At 38.9% G+C, this 23932-nt stretch overlaps 1 protein-coding gene across 6 annotated transcripts in view; it reads right to left on the bottom strand.

Moving 5' to 3' along the window:
* Positions 1-23932, bottom strand: part of Calx (sodium/calcium exchanger 3) — a 1242927-nt gene that overhangs the window by 491729 nt on the left and 727266 nt on the right. Inside the window, exon 6 of one of the 6 annotated variants that reach the window (XM_046628891.1) lies at positions 3089-3182. The exons of the other annotated variants lie outside the window; for them this stretch is intronic. Within the exon in view, the coding sequence (XP_046484847.1) occupies positions 3124-3182 (59 nt within the window). The 3' untranslated portion in view covers positions 3089-3123. Of the gene's footprint in view, positions 1-3088; positions 3183-23932 lie in introns of those variants that run through there. 6 annotated transcript variants of the gene reach the window in all.

The following is a 23932-nucleotide window of genomic DNA, read 5'->3' as shown; positions in this document are numbered from 1 at the left end:
AATTTGTACGAAAATTTTTTTTTCACAGCTGTCTCGGGGGGGTCACTGGGAGTGTCAATTCATAATGGCGACCAAATCATGCTTATGCGTATATTCGAAAAATGGTTTTTCAGGTTAAAATGGTTTTTCTTGAATAACTCGGCCGGTTTTGATTTTACAGGAAAACCATGACAACAAAAGTTGTATAAATTTTGACTCTCTACAAGTTCAGTTCCTACAGTTTTTCTTCTAGGATCAAGATTTTTGGAATTAAACCTGAAAAAAGCGACAAATTCGCAATATTTCCATTATCTCGTTTATTTTGAGCTTAATGGTATAAATGAATGGCAACAAACTTGTTGAGAATCAAATTCTGAACAACTTAGGTTCCCGCCTTTTTTTTCCAAAAATTGATACTTTTGGAATTTGACCCGAAAAGGAAGAATTCTCCGTCAACTCGGCCACTTTGTTTTCAACCATCTCAGATCTGCCCCATAATTGGTTACACCAAAGTACTACTAAAAGGTACTCTGTGTGAATTTATTTACATTTTCCAATTCATTATTTGAGAAATTGCCGTTTTTTTTCAAATGAACATACATTACCGTTTATAAGTATGGAAACACTCGCCCTAGAGTGTTCTCATTGTACTCATGATGCTCATTGTATTTCTACGAAAATGTATACCGATGAGGAGTGAGGAGGGACTTCCAGCATTTTCTTAGTAAAGAAAAAAAAATGTAGAAAACAAATCGTCTCGTTTACGTTTGCTTCGAAAGAGTGGTGTTCGAAAGATCGTCGTTTTGTTGACATTTGTTGCGATCGTCGTTTTGTTATACATTTTTCAAAATATTGAGTAACCAAATTGTGTACGTGTTTCAAATTTTTTTTTTCACTATTCTCTTCATATATTATATAATCATTTTGATTTTTCGTTAGGAGTGTGCAGAACATAAGAATTGCTGAATGCTTCGTTGCAAATACCACAATTTTATCGGAGCCTAGATTCGAATGCTCGGAGAGTTCAATTATTGTAATCGTACGGTAATTTTCTTTTCCGATAATTGGAGAAATTTACACGTGTTGACATATACCCTGAATACGATGCAAATATGCGAGAAATTTCAAATCTTAAGGAAAATAAATATCACGACTGTTATTATTTCATCATATAAACCATAAAAAGTCAGTTGGGTTTTAATTTAGGTTCTTGAGTCAGAAATATCATCCTGACAAAAAATGACCGCGTATATTCCAAAACAATGAAAGCTTTTTCGAAGTGAAATGTGAGCATAAAAAGTAAAAACCTATTTCTACAATTTTTTTTCCGGAAGCGACGAGTCATTCAGTTTTGTTGCAAAATGAGCCGCAGTAAACTTGAAGAATCAATATCTCATCTCCGGTTCTGTTTGACGTAGAAAAATGATTCACAGCACATTCGCGAGCAGAGAGGATGAGCTCTCGTAAAAACTTTGGTTTATCCGGAAACATTGAACATTGTAATTGTTATTAACAAACTAATTGTTTAATGGTACCATTTTTGGCGAGGCTTCTACCATTTTATACATTCTGTAAAAAATCTTTCCGATTATAAATAATCTGTCGGGTTTGACGAGGAATTTCCCATTCATATTCATTCCGAATGACCTACATTAGATATCTGCTATCGGTAGTAAAATATTGAACACGGTGAAATTTAGAGTGATTCGTAAAAAATGAATATCTTAATTTCAAAAGAATTATCTCAACTTTTCGGATTATTCAAGATGATCAAAATTTTTAATCACACTATTCCATTTCATCAGATTCAACCATTCACTTTCAACATTTTTGTGTACAGTGAGATCGCGCCGACACATGGTTGTAAGAGAACAGAAAAGGACCGATGTATTTGTATGAGTCCTTGTATGATAGGGAGGGGAGGGCACGAATTGTGTGCCGAAGTATATTTTTATCGACAAGTACTAATCATGTTATGGATTCTGCGTTGAAAAGGCAAAACAACCAAATAAGCACGCTTATATTTTACAGGATAATCTATCGTAACCGTTGGACGGTCGCAATGTCACATGCAGATCGACATGCCGCGAGGATATCTTCATGGAGTGGTGAACTATGTTCAAATTATATTACTTCGCAAAGGATGGTAGAAACTCCCATTAACCGGGAGAAGGAACTGTTTCGCACAACTCGCAGCTTCATAGTTACCTCGAATCTCGGATACTATTTCCATGTATTTAATATTTCAGAGGGTATAAAAATAATCCTCAACGTCGATGTCAATAATTGTTTCATATATCCATAGTAACATGAATAAAGTGTTCCAATATTATATATAATCATTTTTTGGAACCCTTTTCACTAGTAAAATAGCTTCGTACGTAAAATTATTTCATTATTGTCAGTAGAGTTGTGTGTAAGAAGCGATGTACAATTTTAGAATGATTTCGATACCTATGTCGAAGAATAGTCATGCAAGGTCGTAGTGATGCTTTATAAAACGCGACCACAACGATTCGTACCCGTTTTGTTTCAATCGTATTTTTCGAACATATTTCCAAATATCTACAAATGGTGAATGGTGATATTTTATGAAATCATTTTGAAAATACTTCATGCTGTGTAAAACTAATATTGCGCGATACGTTTTAATGTACATGGGACATTCTTTTACAACCGAACACCTTTGTGACCGACACATTTTTGATCTAGCTGAAATTTTTTTTGACGGGTTTTATACCGAAAAAATAGGGATACGTATTCGAGGATTTTTTATTTCACATATTTCGTAAAATAGAGGGAATCGAAAATTTGATAATTTGGTGTTTTTTGGCTTGGAAGACTCACTTTCAAAAATTCATAACGCCGTTTCTATTTGAGCTGGAAAGTTCGTTTTTTTCATCTCAAAGCTAATAAAATGAACTTTATTACAACAATTCTTTCAATAACGATTATTCCTAAATTTATACTGTTATAAACAATTAATATGTTTTAATCGATCTTTAACAATTGCCCCAACCTCGTAGCGAGTTCTTAGCACAACCATCGTATTCTACGTCAAAGTTTTTATCCATAACGTATTTGGAATTGATGAGGAAATTATTATTACCGGAGGAAAACAATTAATTTATTTAGCGCGGCACGTCACATCAGCGCGCGAGTTCCATTGCACACCTCATCATCTTGCCTCGTATCGTTTTTCTCTGTAATATAAATGATTACTCCATATTTTTAATTGAATAATATCATTTATCAGTATATCTCTCTATCTAATAAAAAAGTTTCAAACAAATGAACGTAGAAAAAGATTATAATAACAATAGTAAAGAAAAGATTATAATAACAATAGTATACGCATGAAGTTGGCGGTGGGGTGAGATCCCGAAAACAAAACAAAAAGCATCTAGCAAACCCTTTGACAGCTGTCATCGGCTGTTTATGACAGTCTTTGACAAATGTCTTTATAGGCATCTGCTTCTGACGCGCAAGAAATGACCATGCAAACGAAAATTATCAAGATGATTCCCGACGGGAATTGTCTTTTTCGCGCGTTGGCGTATTGTGTATACGGCAATCAAGATCGACACGCAGAGGTGAGACTGAGTGTCGTTTCAAATATAGTGGATAATTGGTCTACATTTGCGAGTTTTATTACAGGTAATAAGTCAAACGGTGCTGTGATTAGGTCACCTGGTGATTACAAATCACATATGAATAAAAATGGAATATACGGGGTAGAAGCAGAATTAGCTGCAGCTGCGGACATTTTTAAGATATGTTTAATCGTGTATCGCGAAGAACAAATTCATCCACACCAGATCGGATCACAAAATGAAACACAATTCTCGCTCCTCTTCACCGGCGAAGGAGACAGTGGACACTTTGATGTCTTGCAGAACCAAAATAAAATTCAGATAGTGAGTAATAAGTATGAAAGGTAACAATCAAATAATAGTAAATCTAAATATATCACCAAACAGTCAAAAGGACAGCCAGGATTTACGATGACAATGGAGAAAGAAGGAGTTTTAGGCAGCAAACAAGGCGCTGAAGATGGTGGATGGTCGGAAGTATCACAAAAGAAAGAGGAAAATAAAATTGTAAGTGCGAAGAACCAAATAAGCCATAGAATAATATCCATCAAATGTTCGTATAACCAGGTAAGAGGACGACCACGATCGATGTTGACCACAAGAGAAAGAGGTGTTTTGCGGAATGAACAGCAACGCAAATATAGAGAAAAAAATAATATAAAGAAGGTGATTTTGGAGAATAACGGGCGGAGCGGTAGCAAAAATAATTCAGCAAGTCAAGGAGATAGATCGATATCAATAGAGAAGGAACAACAATTTTTAACCAACGAATGGGAGCTTAGATTGATGAAAAAAAGAAAAGTAAGCACAGAAGGAATTGAAGTGGACAGCAAGTGCAGACCTGTCATCAAATCAACATGAAGGAATTCGCCTGTCTACTAGACAATGCGTAAGGAAATAGTGAGGCGCGCAGCGCCGAGTGCCCGAGGCGCGTAGCGCCGAGATGGGGTTGTCGCGCGAAGCGCGCAGGGGCGAAGCCCCTAGTAAGACTTTATAAAAAATTCAACAAAAAAATAATGAAATAAAAAACATTCTTGTGGCAAATAAAAAATCAATTCACTAAGATTTTAATACATTATTATTATTTAATAAGCACCCCGTTCTGCACTACGTCTCACAATATTTACATTCACTTTTAATATATATAGTATTTTTCGTTTAAAAATTTGTACAACCGTTTTTTTGTTGACACAATGAGAATTGCTTCGCTTCCAATTCTTCAAGAGAGGTTGGAATCACACAAATTTTCAAGAATAAATGTAAATGTTGTACGACGTACTGCAGGACAAGGTACTTATAAACTAAAAATAATGTATTGAAATCTTAATAAATTGATTTTTCATTTTACACAATAATATTTTGTATTTGATTATTTTTTTCTTACATTTTTCATAAAGTCTTATTTGCTATTACATATTATTATTCAATTGAGAATATACAGTAATCATTTATATTACAGAGGAAAACGATACGAGGCAAGATAATGAGGCGTGCAATGGAACCCGTGCGCCGATGTGACGTGCTGCGCTGGATAAATTAATTTTTTCCTACAGTAATAACAATTTCTCCATCAAATAAAATTGCGTTATTGATAGATATTTCGACGTAGAATACGATGGTCGTGCTGAGAACTCACTACGAGGTAAAGGCAATTGTTAAAAATCGATTGAAACATATTAATCATTCGTAACAATATAAATTTCGGAATAATCGTTAATGAAAGAATTTTTGTAACAAAATTTATTTTATTAGCTTCGAGATGAAAAAAACGAACTTTTTAGCTCAAATAGAACCGGCGCGGCGGCGTTATGAATTTTCGAAAGTGAGTCTTCCAAGCCAAAAAACACCAAATTATCAAGTTTTCGATCCCCTCTATTTTACGAAATATGTGAAATAAAAAATCCTCGAATACGTATTCCCATTATATTGATATAGACCCTGTGAAAAAATTTTAAGCTACATCAAAATTGTGTCGGTCGATTTTTATCTAAATCTTTTTGATTCGTCAAAGAATGTCACATAGTCAAGGGTGTTTCACGGAACACGAAATTGAATTTGCTATATTCACCGTAAAACTAACAAAATAATCAGTTCGGTCGTGATGCAGTTGCTACACGCATGTCGTTATCATTCGCATGCGAAATTCGATCCAGTCCTGTTGGTATGGTTACCGACTCAGATTCAGGCCTTTTACCGACCGCGTTTTGTCTGATATTGTGTTGCGCTACTCCCCGGTGGAGAGTACCACCTTCGAATGGTTTGGAACCGAGGAAAGTTACGCAGAGGGCGCTTCGATCGATTACAACTTTTAGATCCAGGTCAGCGGCACCTTAAATATACAATTCATACCAATGCGCAGTCCAACTTCAGGTCTTGTAGCCGCACGGCAGCGTATCGGTCGTGTTTGTAAATACGATCTGCTCATCGTCGTACCAGCTCAGTGCTACCTTTTCCTGTTCTATGGTAAAGACCTGATGCTTCTGACTCTGTATCAGACTCTGATGTTCGACTAAATTTTTGTCTTCTAGAGCACACTTCAAATAATCATGGAAAGTTAAAGTTTTTAATAGCGATCCTTACACACCCTTGGCTCGTTTTTTCTCCTCATCCTTTCCCCGCACTCTGAAGGAATACAATTTCGCCCTCAAGCCAGTGAATTCTATCATTATTTTTCCGTTACTTTCGTCTTTCATGAAGCCGAGGACGTTTTTGTTAACTAAAGGCATTCCGTAAACATTATCAGTGCAAAATTTTTCGAGGCTACTGGGCAAAGAACGATACGAATCTATAAATCTAAACTGTACGTTCATTCCTTCAACGAATTTTGTAATCGAAAGATACTTTTATTTATTAATGGGTAAAAACTGAATAGTACCCTTAAAAGGTGTCGTCGATGCTTCAATCAGAAAATGCGAATCGTAACCTGACAGGTTATGGAATATCACTGGGATAGTATGTCAGTTCTGATAATTTAGATTACAGCCTCGATGAGCAGCACCACGGTACTTTCCAGTGAAATGACAGTGATCACGATGTTTGACGTCTTCTACGGTAAACGGTTTTTCTCAAATGTGACACACCGTTAATAAATTAAATTTGTTAAACTGATTCCAATTGAGCGGTCCTACGGGTACAATAGTTGTGAAATATGCTTGAGACAAATGTGCCAATTTCTCCAACTTATTCACAAACCATTGCATGCAAGTCTCTCCACGGTTAGTTTTGAACGTTGAAATGGAATCGTCGAAGGCGCAATGGAGGTAATATGCTACGCTATACAAAACATGGTTCTGGTAAATTGTTCTATTTTCTGACACTTGAATATGAGTAGGTTGCAGCAACATTCAAGATCTGCGTGAATGCAGAAAGGAACGGTTTCTTTATGCTTGAAATTTTTGACTTTTAGTATTTTTTTTCTCCTCTGTGGGTGAAAATGAAAGATTCTAGTTTTGTTCATAATTTTCCATGTCAATATCATCGTCATCGTCAGTGATTTCATTTTCTATCGCTGAAAGATGTATTACAGGTTTATTGGACCCATTCTGACTCAGGTGAATCGTTACTATTTCACTTTTTTTTCAATCACCTCGGTCTATACTATAAACGTTGATGAAAAGTCAATTAAGTTTCTCAAATTTGAAAATAGTGTTTTAATCCAGAGACATAAGAAACCTTATACCATCATACCGTAGCACTGAGCTGAAATTGGAGTACAAGCTGGTCGCGTTAGGATTGTAATTCTCGGCTGGAAACAAAGCTGCAGTGATCGACCAAAGAACGCACTAAGAGTCGTTTTTTCTGATGTTTACCACAGCCATCTTATCACTGATATGCTTAGGTAACAGGGTGTGGGTATACAGACTACCTCGTAGTGGTGTATACTTGTTAATGTCGACGGCAAGATTTATAATCACAAGTAACGACCAGCCTGAATCCTTTGCCTGGAAATTTTCCACCTGTGTCAACAAACGCTGTGTCGCGTTTTCGATGAACCATTCGTTAATATCTATTGTCTAGAGGATGATTTCATTTCTCGTATTGAAAAATTTGATCTCTTTCACCGTGTGATCGTGTTTTCTGACTTCAAATTTACAAGCCAGGATAACATTGACTTTCAAGCTCCTGTCTTTCTTCAGAGCGTTTTTTAGTCTCGTCACAGCTAGTACCTTTGCGTCTTCTAGAAATCTCTCCACATCTTTATGCTTCAAATTGACGATGGATCGAGTTCAAATTCTCCCCTCGAAAGCTGATTCTAAATCTTCCCAGTGAACTCGCTCGCTTCTTCTTACTTTTCACAGTAGTATTGCACGGCGGGTTCTACACGCAAATTCCTGTTACCGACACTTACTGACATTCTCCCCAGACTCAAACCCTTTTCCGCAATGACGTCACAGTTTGCCGTACCAAATTGAGGTCTAAACCGTGCGACCTTACCGACTGTTGTATCGGTCGACGGTAAAAATCGCACTGCCTTACCAACAATTCTCATCGGTTGAAGTTCAAATTCGTGCTGTTTTACCGAAAATCTTACCGACCGGAGGTCAAAGTCTCTATGTAGTGCTCGTCTGCCAACGGTAGAGGGTGCAGCGGGGGGGCGTGAACTTTCTTACCGATCTGGATGTCGGTTACCGCCACGCATTCCTTTCCCACGATAGGACTACTGACGTGTAATATCAACCACCTCAAATTACTTTCCCACGGTAGGACTGCTGATGTGTAACATCAACCACCCCCACATTCTTTTCCCACGTTATCAACCACGTGACATTCCAAAATTAATAGTTCCGAGAATTGTTTTTTATCCACTCGGATATCGCTGATGTGTAACATCAACCACCTCACATTCCTTTCCCACGTTATCAACCACGCGACATTCCAAAATTAATGGTTCTGAGAATTGTTTTTCACTTACTCGGATGCCGGTTTGATATCAACCACGTGACATTCTTTTTGGCTTGTAACTGTCATGTGAACTCGACGATGAATTTTGAACGGGTTCAGTCAAGACCAGAGTGCAAGGTCGACCGAAAGCCGCGGTACATTCAGAGCCATGGATCAGCGGTGTTGGGTTACTATCGCACTAAGAATGCTAAAAGGTGCGCGCGCATACACAAATGTGAATCTGTAATATCTAACCAGGTCCACCGTCTGTATAAAATGGGTTAGCACATGAAACTTGTACATCAGTCAGACTGCTTTTCTTGTGAGACGAAAACCTTAAAATCGTAACGATACGTTATAACGAATTCACCGGCGAAGAAATAATTATCGGATTTAGCTACGCGACGTCAGAGTTTTCGCTACAAGATCTTCGGTGGCTCGTTGAGTGTGTCCGGAGAGCTCGTGTGCAACCGCACAGACTACACAAGATATATTTTCAGGACAAAACGTTAATCCTGACTCTTCAAAAATGGCAAGACGAAGTTATTGCAGTATTATCGGACATCGATCCAGGTGACGATGAACGCGAAGCCGATTTGATCGAATGTTGTCAGATGAACGAGGAGTAAAAAAGAAACCGAACCGTACACATCTAATGTTACCCACACAATCGAAGACATATCATTTCGGTAGCTTCTAGAAGTTTTTCAAGGATTCTGTGTAGGAGGCATACGGCTGTAGAAGTCTGAATTTCAGGTCAGAAAGATAGTCTTGCATGTTCAGCTCTCATGAGGAGAACTTCAAACAAAGCAGAATTGAAACAGCGAATCGATCTATACTTAAAACAAATTCACGACTTGAAAACCGTTATTAACCCGAAGTCAGAATTCAACAAAGTGACAAAAAAGTTCGCTAATCTAAATTTATCAGGAAACACATAACTACTAGACATTAAAAAAGAAAAAATGGATTTCACCAAACTCAACAAAGTTGCAAGCATGAACGAGTTTCTGCCGACGAAGAAATTGACGGAGCTGGAAATTTTTCAAAATCTACAACGTCACTAACAGAATCTACAAACGAGGTTTGGGCAGCGTGTCGTCACAGACCTGAACAACGAATTCAGCGTATTCTTACCGGCACGGATTGTGCGACTGCTGAACGAGGACGAGACCCAATATCAGAAATTGGTGCAGACTATGGAGGAGGAGTGGTTGCTCTTGCAGTATCTGGACGGTCAGTACGGTCAAATTGAATTCAAAGATGCGTCGACTCTCGCCTAATTTGTACACCGTACCTGGACAACGTGTGCAGCGTCTCCAATTATTCTACGTTGCATAACCTTTAAGAAAATTGTATACATTTTTTGACAAAGCTTTTATTTTATACCATTTAATAGTACGACGTTCAATATTAAATAAAAAAATATCAAAAAAAAAATATATCTATTTGTCACTCAGTGCTAAACCATCCTGTCCACCTTTAACTCAACAAATTGCTGGTAACAGCAATTCGAATCGACTTTTACAATCTAAGAAAGTGCTATTTTGAACACCGATAAGCAAAGACGAAGGTTTTCTAAGCTAAGTTTTGAACCTCGTAACTGTAACGTGAACTGTACGATGAGATTTTAGCGGACTCAGTAAAGGATAGAGTGCAAGGTCGACCAACATCTGAGTTAGCGTACGTTTAAAGCCGCAGGTCCTACGGAGCTGGGTTACTATCGCCCTTGGAATTCAAAACATTCTGACGTTGGTGTACAGATTAGTCCAGAATGAGATGCAAGGCTGAGGCGCAGTTGAGATTTCGTTTGACAAGTTTTTATTAATTTTATGGAAAAAAGTATTAAATATAATGTATAGATATATTCGGTTTTTGACAAAATTTTGCGAAAGGTTTCAACGATTGGAGAAAAGACGAGAATTATCACAACGATCGGACACTTGAAAGCGCGGATGAATTCAAACGTCTCCAGAAAACGGATGGAGGTACGCGGTCGACGAAAATAATATCGGGAGTCGTCGAGTTTCGACGTGACGTTGAGCGGGCCGTGGTCAAAGGATTTCGGTGCGACGTCGAATTCTGGAGGTTTCTGAAATTCTGAATTGAAAACTGTTGGTATTGATGATAAAAAAAAAAAAATATTCCATTGGAAAAACTTAAACTAGTGAGTACGAGAGGGAATCAAAATACGATGTCGTTCAAGAATCTGTTCTATGCGACGTTGAATTCTGGAAGTTTCTGAAATAAACTCTCAACTAACAGGATAGAGGTTCTGAATTGAAAACGGGTCGTGAAACAATGGCTATAAGATCTGGTATTTATTTATTCAAGGAAATTAAAAATAGGTTTCGTGCAGCCAGATATCCCCTGACTCGTCATAACTTAAATATATCAAAGTGGCGTTAAACGTGAAAAAGGTTTGAACACCATGAACCACGATGTCCAGTCGTGAAACAAGGTTGACAAGCTCCGTTATTTGTCCATCGTCGAGCCGTCTCTCGATGTTGTAATGAATATATATCCGGTACATATTTGGTAAATCCTGTTGCGGAAACACCACATCGTGTGGCGCCGGCTCCGGACTTGGCGGCAAGTTTAATACGTTGGGTACCATGGTCTGGGGAAAAAGTAATTTGAATTTAAAAGATGAGTACGTTTAAACGTGACGTCCACCAAAAAGAAAAAGGGTATATTCAGAAAATTTGAAGATGTTTCAGTAGTTGAAAAATGTTCAGGTGAGAAACGAATTCGAAAGCTATTGAGCTGAGTTTGGAGATTTGTGTGTAGTTGTAAATGTTTTTTGAATCTCCTGAAGTTTCCTAAATAGTTGGAAATATATCTAATTTTTTGAACAACAGAAGTGAAGGAGTGTGATAAATTGAAAAAATTTACGTCAGGAAGCAATTGGTGTAAGGACTTACCGTTTTATCTTCTATTCGGAGGCACAATGTATATCAACGGAGTTTGACTGTCAGTTTGCTCATCCATTCGGAGGCACAATGAATATCACCGGAGTTTGACTGTCAATTTTCTCTTCTGTTCGGAGGCACAATGAACATCACCGGAGTTTGACTGCCAATGAGCTGGTCCAGGACTTACAGTCTCATATGATGAACCCTTGTGTTTATGTTTTGCAAACGTAAAATCGCGATATCGTAGGGTGGTCTCCATGTTCACCGAATGTTATTATCTCGATTCATGTAATTGTTCTGGTACGTACCGCTCCACGCACACGGAGAGGCTCGCGTGTTTGGCTCATCATCATCAACAGCAGAAATTCAATAATGGATAATAGTCGAAAGTCAAAATATTCGGCTTCTTAACAGAATTTTCCGTAAAGGTCGTACTTGGTTACATGATAGATGTTTGACTCACTTTCAGATCAGAACTCACATACTTTTCTGGTGATATTCCATAATCTGTCAGGTCACGATTCGCATTTTCTGACTAAAGCATTGGAACCTGAATTGACGGTCAAATTACTTACCAAGCAAAACTACGTCATTTATTATCGCGTTTTAAAACAATGTTGAGAGTTAGGTTGAAAATTAGTCAAAATTCATCTAGTTCTCAAGTTCAGACAAACAGCGTGGCTTGAAAAATACATAAATTCGAATACAGATTAGAAACAAAAATCAAACATCGAATTCGACGAAAATTTTTATAAATCAATGAACAACGCTGTTTTTTGGTAAGACAATGGAGAACGTTCAGAAATACAGAGATTTCAGGCTGCTCACGAAATGGGATGGGAGATACGGTGCTAGAGCTACCGTAGCCAAACCTAATTTTCACAGCTGCACCGTTTTCGATAAGAAGATAATTATCTTCGAAATGAGTAAGACGAAAGTCTAGTTGAATAAACCATTGAATGCAGGATTCTCCGTCATGGATCTGTCTGAAACATATATCTACGATTCTCATTACAATTATATTAAACGGAAATTCGGTAACCGAGCAAAATTAATGTATACGCATACCGACAGTTTGATTTACAACTTTACCGTCCCCGACATATACGAACATATGAAGAAGGACTTGCACAAATTCGATACGTCTGATTATCCGCTTGACAACGTTTATGGTATGCCTCTAGCGAACAAAAAAGTTCTTGGCTTGATGAAAGATGAGAATGAGGGAAAAATAATGCTGGAATTTTTAGGATTAAGAGCTAAATTGTACGCATTCCGAGTTTCGGGAGATGAGAAAGACAATAAACGTGCCGAAGGTGTCTAAGGATCAGCGTTGAGAAAATTCACTTTCAACGATTATTTGGAATGTGCGTCGAAACGTGAAAATTTGTCCACAAATCAGCATTCGATATTAAGTCGAAAGCACGAGGTATACACCGTAGAACAGCAGAAAGTGGCACTGAGCTGGAATGACGACAAGCGGATCGTGTTTCAAAACACAACCGACACGCTTCCGTGGAGCTACAAGCCTACACCTTAGCTTTGTAATTTATAACTGTACCATGATTTATAAGATATTATTATGTAGGATGGTGAATAAGAACGCTCCGAAATATGAAAAATTGTACAACGATGCATATGTCTGTCGATTGTATAAAAAATAAAGATGCATACTTGTGATGTGTCGGATATAAAACAAAGAGGCACATACGTTTTTACAAAAAATTCATTTATTCAAATGTTACATGTCCGATTCGTTTATCCAACTGTTATGTGTATTGTCAAAACCTAACCACACGTTTTATAAATCCTTGAACCTAATTTACATGAATCGTTTTCAAAGTTATTAATTTTAAGACTCCATCTTAATTACTTTACCTCGCAATTGTTTAAAGATATCGGCCATCTGTTCAGCGCTTTTGGACGTAATATAGCACGATGCGCACAGTTTGAATTAGTATCTGACATTTTGTTCAATTTCTGCAACGATGGTCAACCGAAATCCATGAAATCAACGACTTTAACTTTTTCACTCAGAATCTTCTAAACTTTTCACGTTAACTGTTGAAGCATCACGCAGCGATACGCGTTTCATGGTGAAATTTTTTTAAAAAAACCCTGCTTATCCCACTAATGTGACATTATCCGTATATTCGCAATTGATTAAAGATCGTACAAGACAAAGGTTTTTGTTAAAATATCGGCTATCTGTACAGCGCTTTTGGACGTAATATAGCACGATGCGCACCGTTTAAATTAGTATCTGACATTTTGTTTAATTTCTGCAACGATGGTCAACCGAAATCCATCAAATCAACGACTTCAACTTTTTCACTCAAAATTTTATAAACTTTTTACGTTAACTGTTGAAGCATCACGCAGCGACACGCGTTCCATTGTGAAATTTTTTTCAAAAAACCCTGTTTATCCCACTACTGTGACATTATTCGTATATTACTGTATGATACACTACTACTAATACTACCACTATTAAACCGCCTGTCGTTAGTTGATCATTGAAGAGATCTGCAACAAAGAAACCACATATTTAATCTAATTTTTAGAAAATTCAGGAAACCTAGAATTATGGAAATTTATGAATTGTATATTTACATGCTCTCATGAACGCGACTTACCTAAGACATCGTCTGGGTAATAGACCACCACTGTCTGCCGTTGGGTTCATCTCCAGACTTGCTCTTTATCGGTATAGCCCACGCATACTTTGAGAAGATATCAATGACTGTGAGCATGTACTTGTAGCCTTTGTTTTGTCCAGCATATGACGTCATATCAACAAGATCCGCCGGCCAGGTCTCGTCGATGCCGCGCACGTCTATACGTCGACGTGGGTAATTCCGGCGTGCAGGCTTATGCAGTTCCGTCACCAGTGCTTGCTTTTTCTCGTTCATATTTCAACGCTCTTAGTCTATTGTCAAATTTGGAAATTATTTCAGCGTTTCGAATCGACAGGTCTCTACCAAAGAAAACACATATTTAATGTAATTTCTAAAAAATTTAAGAAACCTAGAATTATAAAAATTTACAAATTGTATATTTACATGCTCTCATGTAGGCGAATTGCGTAAGACATCTTCTGGCTAGTGAACCATCTTTTCCTTCTGACAGTACAATTCCAGAAGATGTCTGCAGAGGCCACATCGATGCGTTTGCAACTCTTTTTGGACACGACGACATCGCACGCAGGACGGTAGACTCTCGATGCGAGAGAACGGTATTCTTTCGTGTTTCGAAAACGATGCTATCTCATTGAGACCCCCCTCCCGCGCACAGTTCACGCAATACACACTCTGTGGCCCCCTCGAGTACAAGACACTACGGCAGACAGTGGTGGCATAGAACCGATTTCGGATGTCGCGTTCACGATCCGCCCAGCGGATCCGTAGCGGAACAACCAATCCAGCAATCCGTACGATGTCAAAAATTGCTGGATCGGTTTTACCGAACAAACGAGCCATGCAAGCTGAAAAAAATTATTTTCTGTGCTATGTGATCTGATATACAGGGTGTCCCTAAATTGCCTCCCACGGACTAGCCAGCATGATACCTCGTTAAAATCCAACCGAGAATTTCTTTTTCTGAAGCTCGTCCGACGCATAGTTTTTGAATTATAAGCGATAGCGCTAGGCCAATCAGAGTGCACCATTTCATCTAGATTTGCCGCCACGGAAATTGCTGTTTTGTTCGACTGGGTAAATTATTATTATTCGTTTACGAATTAAATATCGGCACCTCCCCTCTCTCGCTGCTGTACCCCTTATGCTTGAGGATGCGCTTCTGTTTACTCACACAAGTGTGCGCCCATGAATGTGCGGCCGGCAGCGTGTCCGCGGCAACAATACCGAGGTCAGCGCCTGAGAAGGGGTACAACAGGGAGTGAGGGGAGGTGCCGATATTTAATTCGTAAACGAATAAAAATAATTCACCCAGCCGAACAAAACAGCAATTTCCGTGGCGGCAAATCGAGATGAAATGATGCACTCTGATTGGCCTAGCGCTATCGTTTATAATTCAAAAACTATGCGTCGGACGAGCTTCCGGAAAAGAAATTCTCGGTTGGATTTTAACGAGGTATCATGCTGGCTAGTCCGTGGGAGGCAATTTAGGGACACCCTGTATACATATATAGTTTTTTCAAAAAATAATCAATCTTACTTTCGTTCAATTGTTCCGCCATTACGATGTTTCTGTGTTTTAGAGTTGGTACATAAAGTTGGTACGTAAAGTTGGTGTTCTGCTGATAAAACAACGGAAAATACACACAGACAAGTAAGATAATTGTTTGAACCATAAAAGTATAATCTATAAGTTGTACGATAAAACTAAAGAACTTTTCAACTGCACTGATTTTTTGTCACCCACCTGCACTCCTCGCTGGATTGAGAGCAACTGATTCGTTCTCCGCACCACTTTTTGATAAGCATCTTCCTATGTTTAGGCCACTTGAACTCAACACCATAGGCAAAGTAAACCATCCCCTCTAACGCTCTCAGAGAACGCTATCCTCTCAAGTTTCTAGCGATTAGCTCACTACCACAGTTCTATCGTACGTGAGACGTGCAAAAATTCTTCTGTCTCACCATCTTATGCGCTGCACTTTCGTTTGTGAAATATCTAGAAATTTTCATCAAAGAATATCGCATACGGTTGTCCGTGAATTTTCGAAAATGTGTGAGTCAGGCTGTTGCTGCTTGCTCACAAAAGGGACCGTGCCAGCGTAGAGCAGTCCTTCTGAAGCAAGTCTTGCAACTATAGCTTTGTCAAGTATGTGCGATTGAAAGAAGGAGAAACAAACAAGGATTCTAAAAAGTGCTTGAAAATTATTAAAAATCATGGAGACGGCGCTTAACATTTTATGTAAGAAATCCTCACCGACAGAAATTCAAAAGTGGTTTCGATTTGGAACTCAAAATACCAGGCGTATAGACCAAAGTAGAATATTTCCAAGAAAAAGACTCTGGCTGACCGTTGCCGCGTTGATCGGAATAATCGATTTGATTGTAAATATTACCAAGTACGTACTGGTATGAGGAGGTGTGTTCACATACACCTCGTTACCTAAGCATATCAGTAATAAAAAGGCTGTCGTCAACATTCGTAACAACAACTCTTAATGCTTTCTTTGGTCGGTCACCGCAGCTCTGTTCCCAGCCGACAACAACTATCCTAACGCGACCAGCTCGTACCCGCATTTCAGACCAGTGCTACGGTATGATGGTATGAAGTTTCCTATGTCTCTAGATCAAAATTCATAAATATCGGGGGCGGTGAAGTGGTATATTAAACTATCCATGTCGGTATACATTAATTTTGCCTGATGTCCAAATTTCTTTTCTATAATGGAAATTGGAAATAAAGGATTTTGAAAGATCTTAAATGGAAAAGCCTACATACATTCGTTTGTTGTGTTTGACTCTCGTGTTGACGCATTTCAACTATTATCATATTTTCATTAAAGATTGACAGCTGTGGAAATTTGGTTTGGCTATAGTAGCTCTAGCACCATACCTTCCACCTCATTTCGTGATTAATCTAACATCTCTGTATTTCCGAACGTTCTCCATTGTCTTACCAAAAAACAGCGTTGTTAATTGATTTATAAAAATTTTCCTCGAATTCAATGTTTGATTTTTGTTTCAAATGTGTATTTGAATCTATGTGTTTTTTAAGCCAAGCTGTTTGTCTAACATTCAGAACTCGATGAATTTTGACTAATTTCAAACCTTACTCTCAACATTGTTTTAAAATGCGATAATGAATAACGTAGTTTTGTTTAGTAAGTAATTTGACCGTCAATTTAGGTTCCAATGCTTTAGTCAGAAAATGTGGATCGTAACCTGACAGATTATGAAATATCACCAGGAAAGTATGTGAGTTCTGATCTGAAAGTGAGTCAAACATCTATCATATAACCAAGTACGACCATTACGGAAAATTCTGTTAAAAAGCCGAATACTTTGACTTCCGACTTTTATCCATTTTTGAATTTCTGCTGTTGATAATGATGATTAGCCCAACGCGCGAGGCTGTCCGTGTGCGTAGAGCGGTACGCACCAGAACAATTACAGGAATCGAGATAAGGACATTCGGTGAACATGGGGACCACCCTACGATATCTCATTTTCACGTTTGCAAAACATAAACGCAAGGGTTCATTATATGACACTGCAAGTCCTGGACCAGCTCATTGGCAGTCAAACTCCGGTGATATTCATTGTGCCTCCGATTAGAAGAGAAAATTGGCAGTGAAACTCCGGTGACATTCATTGTGTCTCCGAATAGAACAGAAAATTGACAGTCAAACTCCGGTGATATTCATTGTGCCTCCGAATGGATAAGCAAACTGACAGTCAAACTCCGTTGATATACATTGTGTCTACGAATAGAAGAGAAAATTGTCAGTCAAACTCCGGTGATATTCATGGTGTCTCCGAATAAAATAGAAAATTGGCAGTCAAACTCCGGTGATATTCATTGTGTCTCCGATTAGAAGTGAAAATTGGCAGTGAAACTCCGGTGACATTCATTGTGTCTCCGAATGGAACAGAAAATTGACAGTCAAACTCCGGTGATATTCATTGTGCCTCCGAATGGATGAGCAAACTGACAGTCAAACTCCGTTGATATACATTGTGCCTCCGAATAGAAGATAAAACGGTAAGTCCTTACACCAATTGCTTCCTGACGTAAATTTTTTCAATTTATCACACTCCTTCACTTCTGTTGTTCAAAAAATTAGATATATTTCCAACTATTTAGGAAACTTCAGGAGATTCAAAAAACATTTACAACTACACACAAATCTCCAAACTCAGCTCAATAGCTTTCGAATTCGTTTCTCACCTGAACATTTTTCAACTACTGAAACATCTTCAAATTTTCTGAATATACCCTTTTTCTTTTTGGTGGACGTCACGTTTAAACGTACTCATCTTTTAAATTCAAATTACTTTTTCCCCAGACCATGGTACCCAACGTATTAAACTTGCCGCCAAGTCCGGAGCCGGCGCCACACGATGTGGTGTTTCCGCAACAGGATTTACCAAATATGTACCGGATATATATTCATTACAACATCGAGAGACGGCTCGACGATGGACAAATAACGGAGCTTGTCAACCTTGTTTCACGACTGGACATCGTGGTTCATGGTGTTCAAACCTTTTTCACGTTTAACGCCACTTTGATATATTTAAGTTATGACGAGTCAGGGGATATCTGGCTGCACGAAACCTATTTTTAATTTCCTTGAATAAATAAATACCAGATCTTATAGCCATTGTTTCACGACCCGTTTTCAATTCAGAACCTCTATCCTGTTAGTTGAGAGTTTATTTCAGAAACTTCCAGAATTCAACGTCGCATAGAACAGATTCTTGAACGACATCGTATTTTGATTCCCTCTCGTACTCACTAGTTTAAGTTTTTCCAATGGAATATTTTTTTTTTTTTATCATCAATACCAACAGTTTTCAATTCAGAATTTCAGAAACCTCCAGAATTCGACGTCGCACCGAAATCCTTTGACCACGGCCCGCTCAACGTCACGTCGAAACTCGACGACTCCCGATATTATTTTCGTCGACCGCGTACCTCCATCCGTTTTCTGGAGACGTTTGAATTCATCCGCGCTTTCAAGTGTCCGATCGTTGTGATAATTCTCGTCTTTTCTCCAATCGTTGAAACCTTTCGCAAAATTTTGTCAAAAACCGAATATATCTATACATTATATTTAATACTTTTTTCCATAAAATTAATAAAAACTTGTCAAACGAAATCTCAACTGCGCCTCAGCCTTGCATCTCATTCTGGACTAATCTGTACACCAACGTCAGAATGTTTTGAATTCCAAGGGCGATAGTAACCCAGCTCCGTAGGACCTGCGGCTTTAAACGTACGCTAACTCAGATGTTGGTCGACCTTGCACTCTATCCTTTACTGAGTCCGCTAAAATCTCATCGTACAGTTCACGTTACAGTTACGAGGTTCAAAACTTAGCTTAGAAAACCTTCGTCTTTGCTTATCGGTGTTCAAAATAGCACTTTCTTAGATTGTAAAAGTCGATTCGAATTGCTGTTACCAGCAATTTGTTGAGTTAAAGGTGGACAGGATGGTTTAGCACTGAGTGACAAATAGATATATTTTTTTTTTGATATTTTTTTATTTAATATTGAACGTCGTACTATTAAATGGTATAAAATAAAAGCTTTGTCAAAAAATGTATACAATTTTCTTAAAGGTTATGCAACGTAGAATAATTGGAGACGCTGCACACGTTGTCCAGGTACGGTGTACAAATTAGGCGAGAGTCGACGCATCTTTGAATTCAATTTGACCGTACTGACCGTCCAGATACTGCAAGAGCAACCACTCCTCCTCCATAGTCTGCACCAATTTCTGATATTGGGTCTCGTCCTCGTTCAGCAGTCGCACAATCCGTGCCGGTAAGAATACGCTGAATTCGTTGTTCAGGTCTGTGACGACACGCTGCCCAAACCTCGTTTGTAGATTCTGTTAGTGACGTTGTAGATTTTGAAAAATTTCCAGCTCCGTCAATTTCTTCGTCGGCAGAAACTCGTTCATGCTTGCAACTTTGTTGAGTTTGGTGAAATCCATTTTTTCTTTTTTAATGTCTAGTAGTTATGTGTTTCCTGATAAATTTAGATTAGCGAACTTTTTTGTCACTTTGTTGAATTCTGACTTCGGGTTAATAACGGTTTTCAAGTCGTGAATTTGTTTTAAGTATAGATCGATTCGCTGTTTCAATTCTGCTTTGTTTGAAGTTCTCCTCATGAGAGCTGAACATGCAAGACTATCTTTCTGACCTGAAATTCAGACTTCTACAGCCGTATGCCTCCTACACAGAATCCTTGAAAAACTTCTAGAAGCTACCGAAATGATATGTCTTCGATTGTGTGGGTAACATTAGATGTGTACGGTTCGGTTTCTTTTTTACTCCTCGTTCATCTGACAACATTCGATCAAATCGGCTTCGCGTTCATCGTCACCTGGATCGATGTCCGATAATACTGCAATAACTTCGTCTTGCCATTTTTGAAGAGTCAGGATTAACGTTTTGTCCTGAAAATATATCTTGTGTAGTCTGTGCGGTTGCACACGAGCTCTCCGGACACACTCAACGAGCCACCGAAGATCTTGTAGCGAAAACTCTGACGTCGCGTAGCTAAATCCGATAATTATTTCTTCGCCGGTGAATTCGTTATAACGTATCGTTACGATTTTAAGGTTTTCGTCTCACAAGAAAAGCAGTCTGACTGATGTACAAGTTTCATGTGCTAACCCATTTTATACAGACGGTGGACCTGGTTAGATATTACAGATTCACATTTGTGTATGCGCGCGCACCTTTTAGCATTCTTAGTGCGATAGTAACCCAACACCGCTGATCCATGGCTCTGAATGTACCGCGGCTTTCGGTCGACCTTGCACTCTGGTCTTGACTGAACCCGTTCAAAATTCATCGTCGAGTTCACATGACAGTTACAAGCCAAAAAGAATGTCACGTGGTTGATATCAAACCGGCATCCGAGTAAGTGAAAAACAATTCTCAGAACCATTAATTTTGGAATGTCGCGTGGTTGATAACGTGGGAAAGGAATGTGAGGTGGTTGATGTTACACATCAGCGATATCCGAGTGGATAAAAAACAATTCTCGGAACTATTAATTTTGGAATGTCACGTGGTTGATAACGTGGGAAAAGAATGTGGGGGTGGTTGATGTTACACATCAGCAGTCCTACCGTGGGAAAGTAATTTGAGGTGGTTGATATTACACGTCAGTAGTCCTATCGTGGGAAAGGAATGCGTGGCGGTAACCGACATCCAGATCGGTAAGAAAGTTCACGCCCCCCCGCTGCACCCTCTACCGTTGGCAGACGAGCACTACATAGAGACTTTGACCTCCGGTCGGTAAGATTTTCGGTAAAACAGCACGAATTTGAACTTCAACCGATGAGAATTGTTGGTAAGGCAGTGCGATTTTTACCGTCGACCGATACAACAGTCGGTAAGGTCGCACGGTTTAGACCTCAATTTGGTACGGCAAACTGTGACGTCATTGCGGAAAAGGGTTTGAGTCTGGGGAGAATGTCAGTAAGTGTCGGTAACAGGAATTTGCGTGTAGAACCCGCCGTGCAATACTACTGTGAAAAGTAAGAAGAAGCGAGCGAGTTCACTGGGAAGATTTAGAATCAGCTTTCGAGGGGAGAATTTGAACTCGATCCATCGTCAATTTGAAGCATAAAGATGTGGAGAGATTTCTAGAAGACGCAAAGGTACTAGCTGTGACGAGACTAAAAAACGCTCTGAAGAAAGACAGGAGCTTGAAAGTCAATGTTATCCTGGCTTGTAAATTTGAAGTCAGAAAACACGATCACACGGTGAAAGAGATCAAATTTTTCAATACGAGAAATGAAATCATCCTCTGGAAAAACTTTCCTTGTATCGCTACTGAGGTCCTTTCTTCGCTGTGCACATTCGGCATCTCCGACACCAATCTTCAACGTCAGTCCGGCAACGCGGTCAAAAGTAGTAATTGCGTATCCTGCCTAGAGTTTTTTTCGAGGCGACTTATCCGCCTGTGAGAGAATCGTGGTCGAGGGCAAGAATCTCTGGAACTCGAGTCCTAGGAACCAAAAGTTACCACCTGATTTCTCTCAAGTTTGCAGATTTAAATTTTCGCTATAAAATTCTGCCGATTAAAAGGATAAGGTCCTATTGAGCCTTATAAATTTCCAAGTCTGGCTCACAAGGAGGTCATGTTTCTTCAATGTCGCGGATCAGGTTTTCGTTTCCCATGGTGAAAGTTTATGACCTCCGATTGACGTCGTTTTTGATTTTTGATCGAATTGGCCTTGGTTACTGAGATATTGGCATTCGAATATTTGAGATGTTTTGGCGGAGTGGGGGCCGTTTTGGCTCGGGCGTGAAGTGCGTTAAGCGTGGACGATTAAACCAAGAGTTGGCGTAGCTGATACGGTAAAGCGACGGACTAGAACGCGCAAGGTTTGCGGTACGCGTCTACGCACATTTTTGTTTCCACTTTTTTTTATTTTCCTATTCATCTTTTATATATTTTTGCAATCCCTTATAAGACTTTGCATGCGCAAGTCAGTGTTTATAGGTACTTGTTTTTGTTCCATAGAAAAATCAGGGTACATATTCCAGGTATTCATGTGTTATAGAAAATCCTGCAGGTGTATTAGGGTATGTGATATTCCAGGTATTTATGTGTTATGAGAAATCCTGCAGGTGGACCAGCGTACACAATATTCCAGGTTTTATTCATTTCTTCACAAGGTTTGGCCGGAGGGATATTTTTCATTGTTCCGTGACAGATTAAGACCGGTTTTTAGTCAGGTAATCTATATAGTGCTATATAGGGCCTGGATCTGTGTTCTATGCCATCAGTTTCACTACAATTCTCGACAAAGCAAGACGTTTTCACTGTGAAAATATTTTTGGTGCAATTATGGAAGACCGTTCAAGTACTTCGTGAGTCGGCAATCCATCTCTTTGGGAGAGTGATATCATTGATTACGAGTTCATACATTCAAAAGAAGACGTCACAGATGATTTCTATGAATGTGTTAAAACTTTGCGTCAGAGGAATATCGTTGTCGATGCCGGATGTGAAAATCCATCGACGAAATCAACCGTTCCCGCCGAAAAGTTGGTCGAACAAATAATAACGACCATAGAAGATGCTGACCTGACAGAAGCGGAGGAATTATTTTCGGAAGATGAGAAAATGGGAATTTCCGACGAAAGCCAAACAACTGCTACATCCCCCGATTATCACTAATGAAATCTTCATCGACATCATCTTCAAAGTCTGCATAAAGTGAATATTGTCCATTCCTAAAACGACCTCGTGGGATGGCACAGGTTCCGTTCGAATCAAAAATAAAATTGTTATTACGGCGAGGGTACACCCGAAGTGGTCGTCAAAGACCCTACAGAATCGTGGAGGAACAGCGTTAAAACACAAAGGCCTATTGAAAATTTGGGAACAAGAAATAAAAGACGGAGGAACATCTTTTGACTAATGGAATATGATTGACAAGTGGACTTACGATCGATTTGTTGGGGCGAGAAAAAGTATGAAGCCTGTCACTACACGAATGCTTTAATAATGGGCGTTAGCTGCAGCGATACAATACGATAACTTTAATTTTACTGCATCAACCCAGTGGGTGAGCGATCTCAAAAAAAGACATCGGATTCGACTGCGAAATGTCACCAAATATATCAAACAAACAGAAATGAAATCACCAGAGGCTCTCATGGAATCTGCAAAACTTTTCCCACAGCAAGTGTCGACAGTGATTCCAAGCTACGATCTAGATTTTGTGATTAACACAGATCAATCTGGCTGTGAGTACCGTGTTGGTGTAAATCGAACTCTGTCACACATGAGAGGTAAAATGGTTAATGTATATGTAAAGAAAATGTATTTCTTTAATTTGAATATTGCCGCGCTCCTCTGCGAGTAAGCTAAAGACCGTCCTTTATGGCGGAGA

This window comes from Neodiprion pinetum, chromosome 5, assembly GCF_021155775.2.
Source record: "Neodiprion pinetum isolate iyNeoPine1 chromosome 5, iyNeoPine1.2, whole genome shotgun sequence".
NCBI classification, from domain to species: Eukaryota; Metazoa; Arthropoda; class Insecta; order Hymenoptera; family Diprionidae; genus Neodiprion; species Neodiprion pinetum.
The sequence above is the reverse complement of the archived record's forward strand: the minus strand, read 5'-3'. Positions and strand labels throughout refer to the sequence as shown.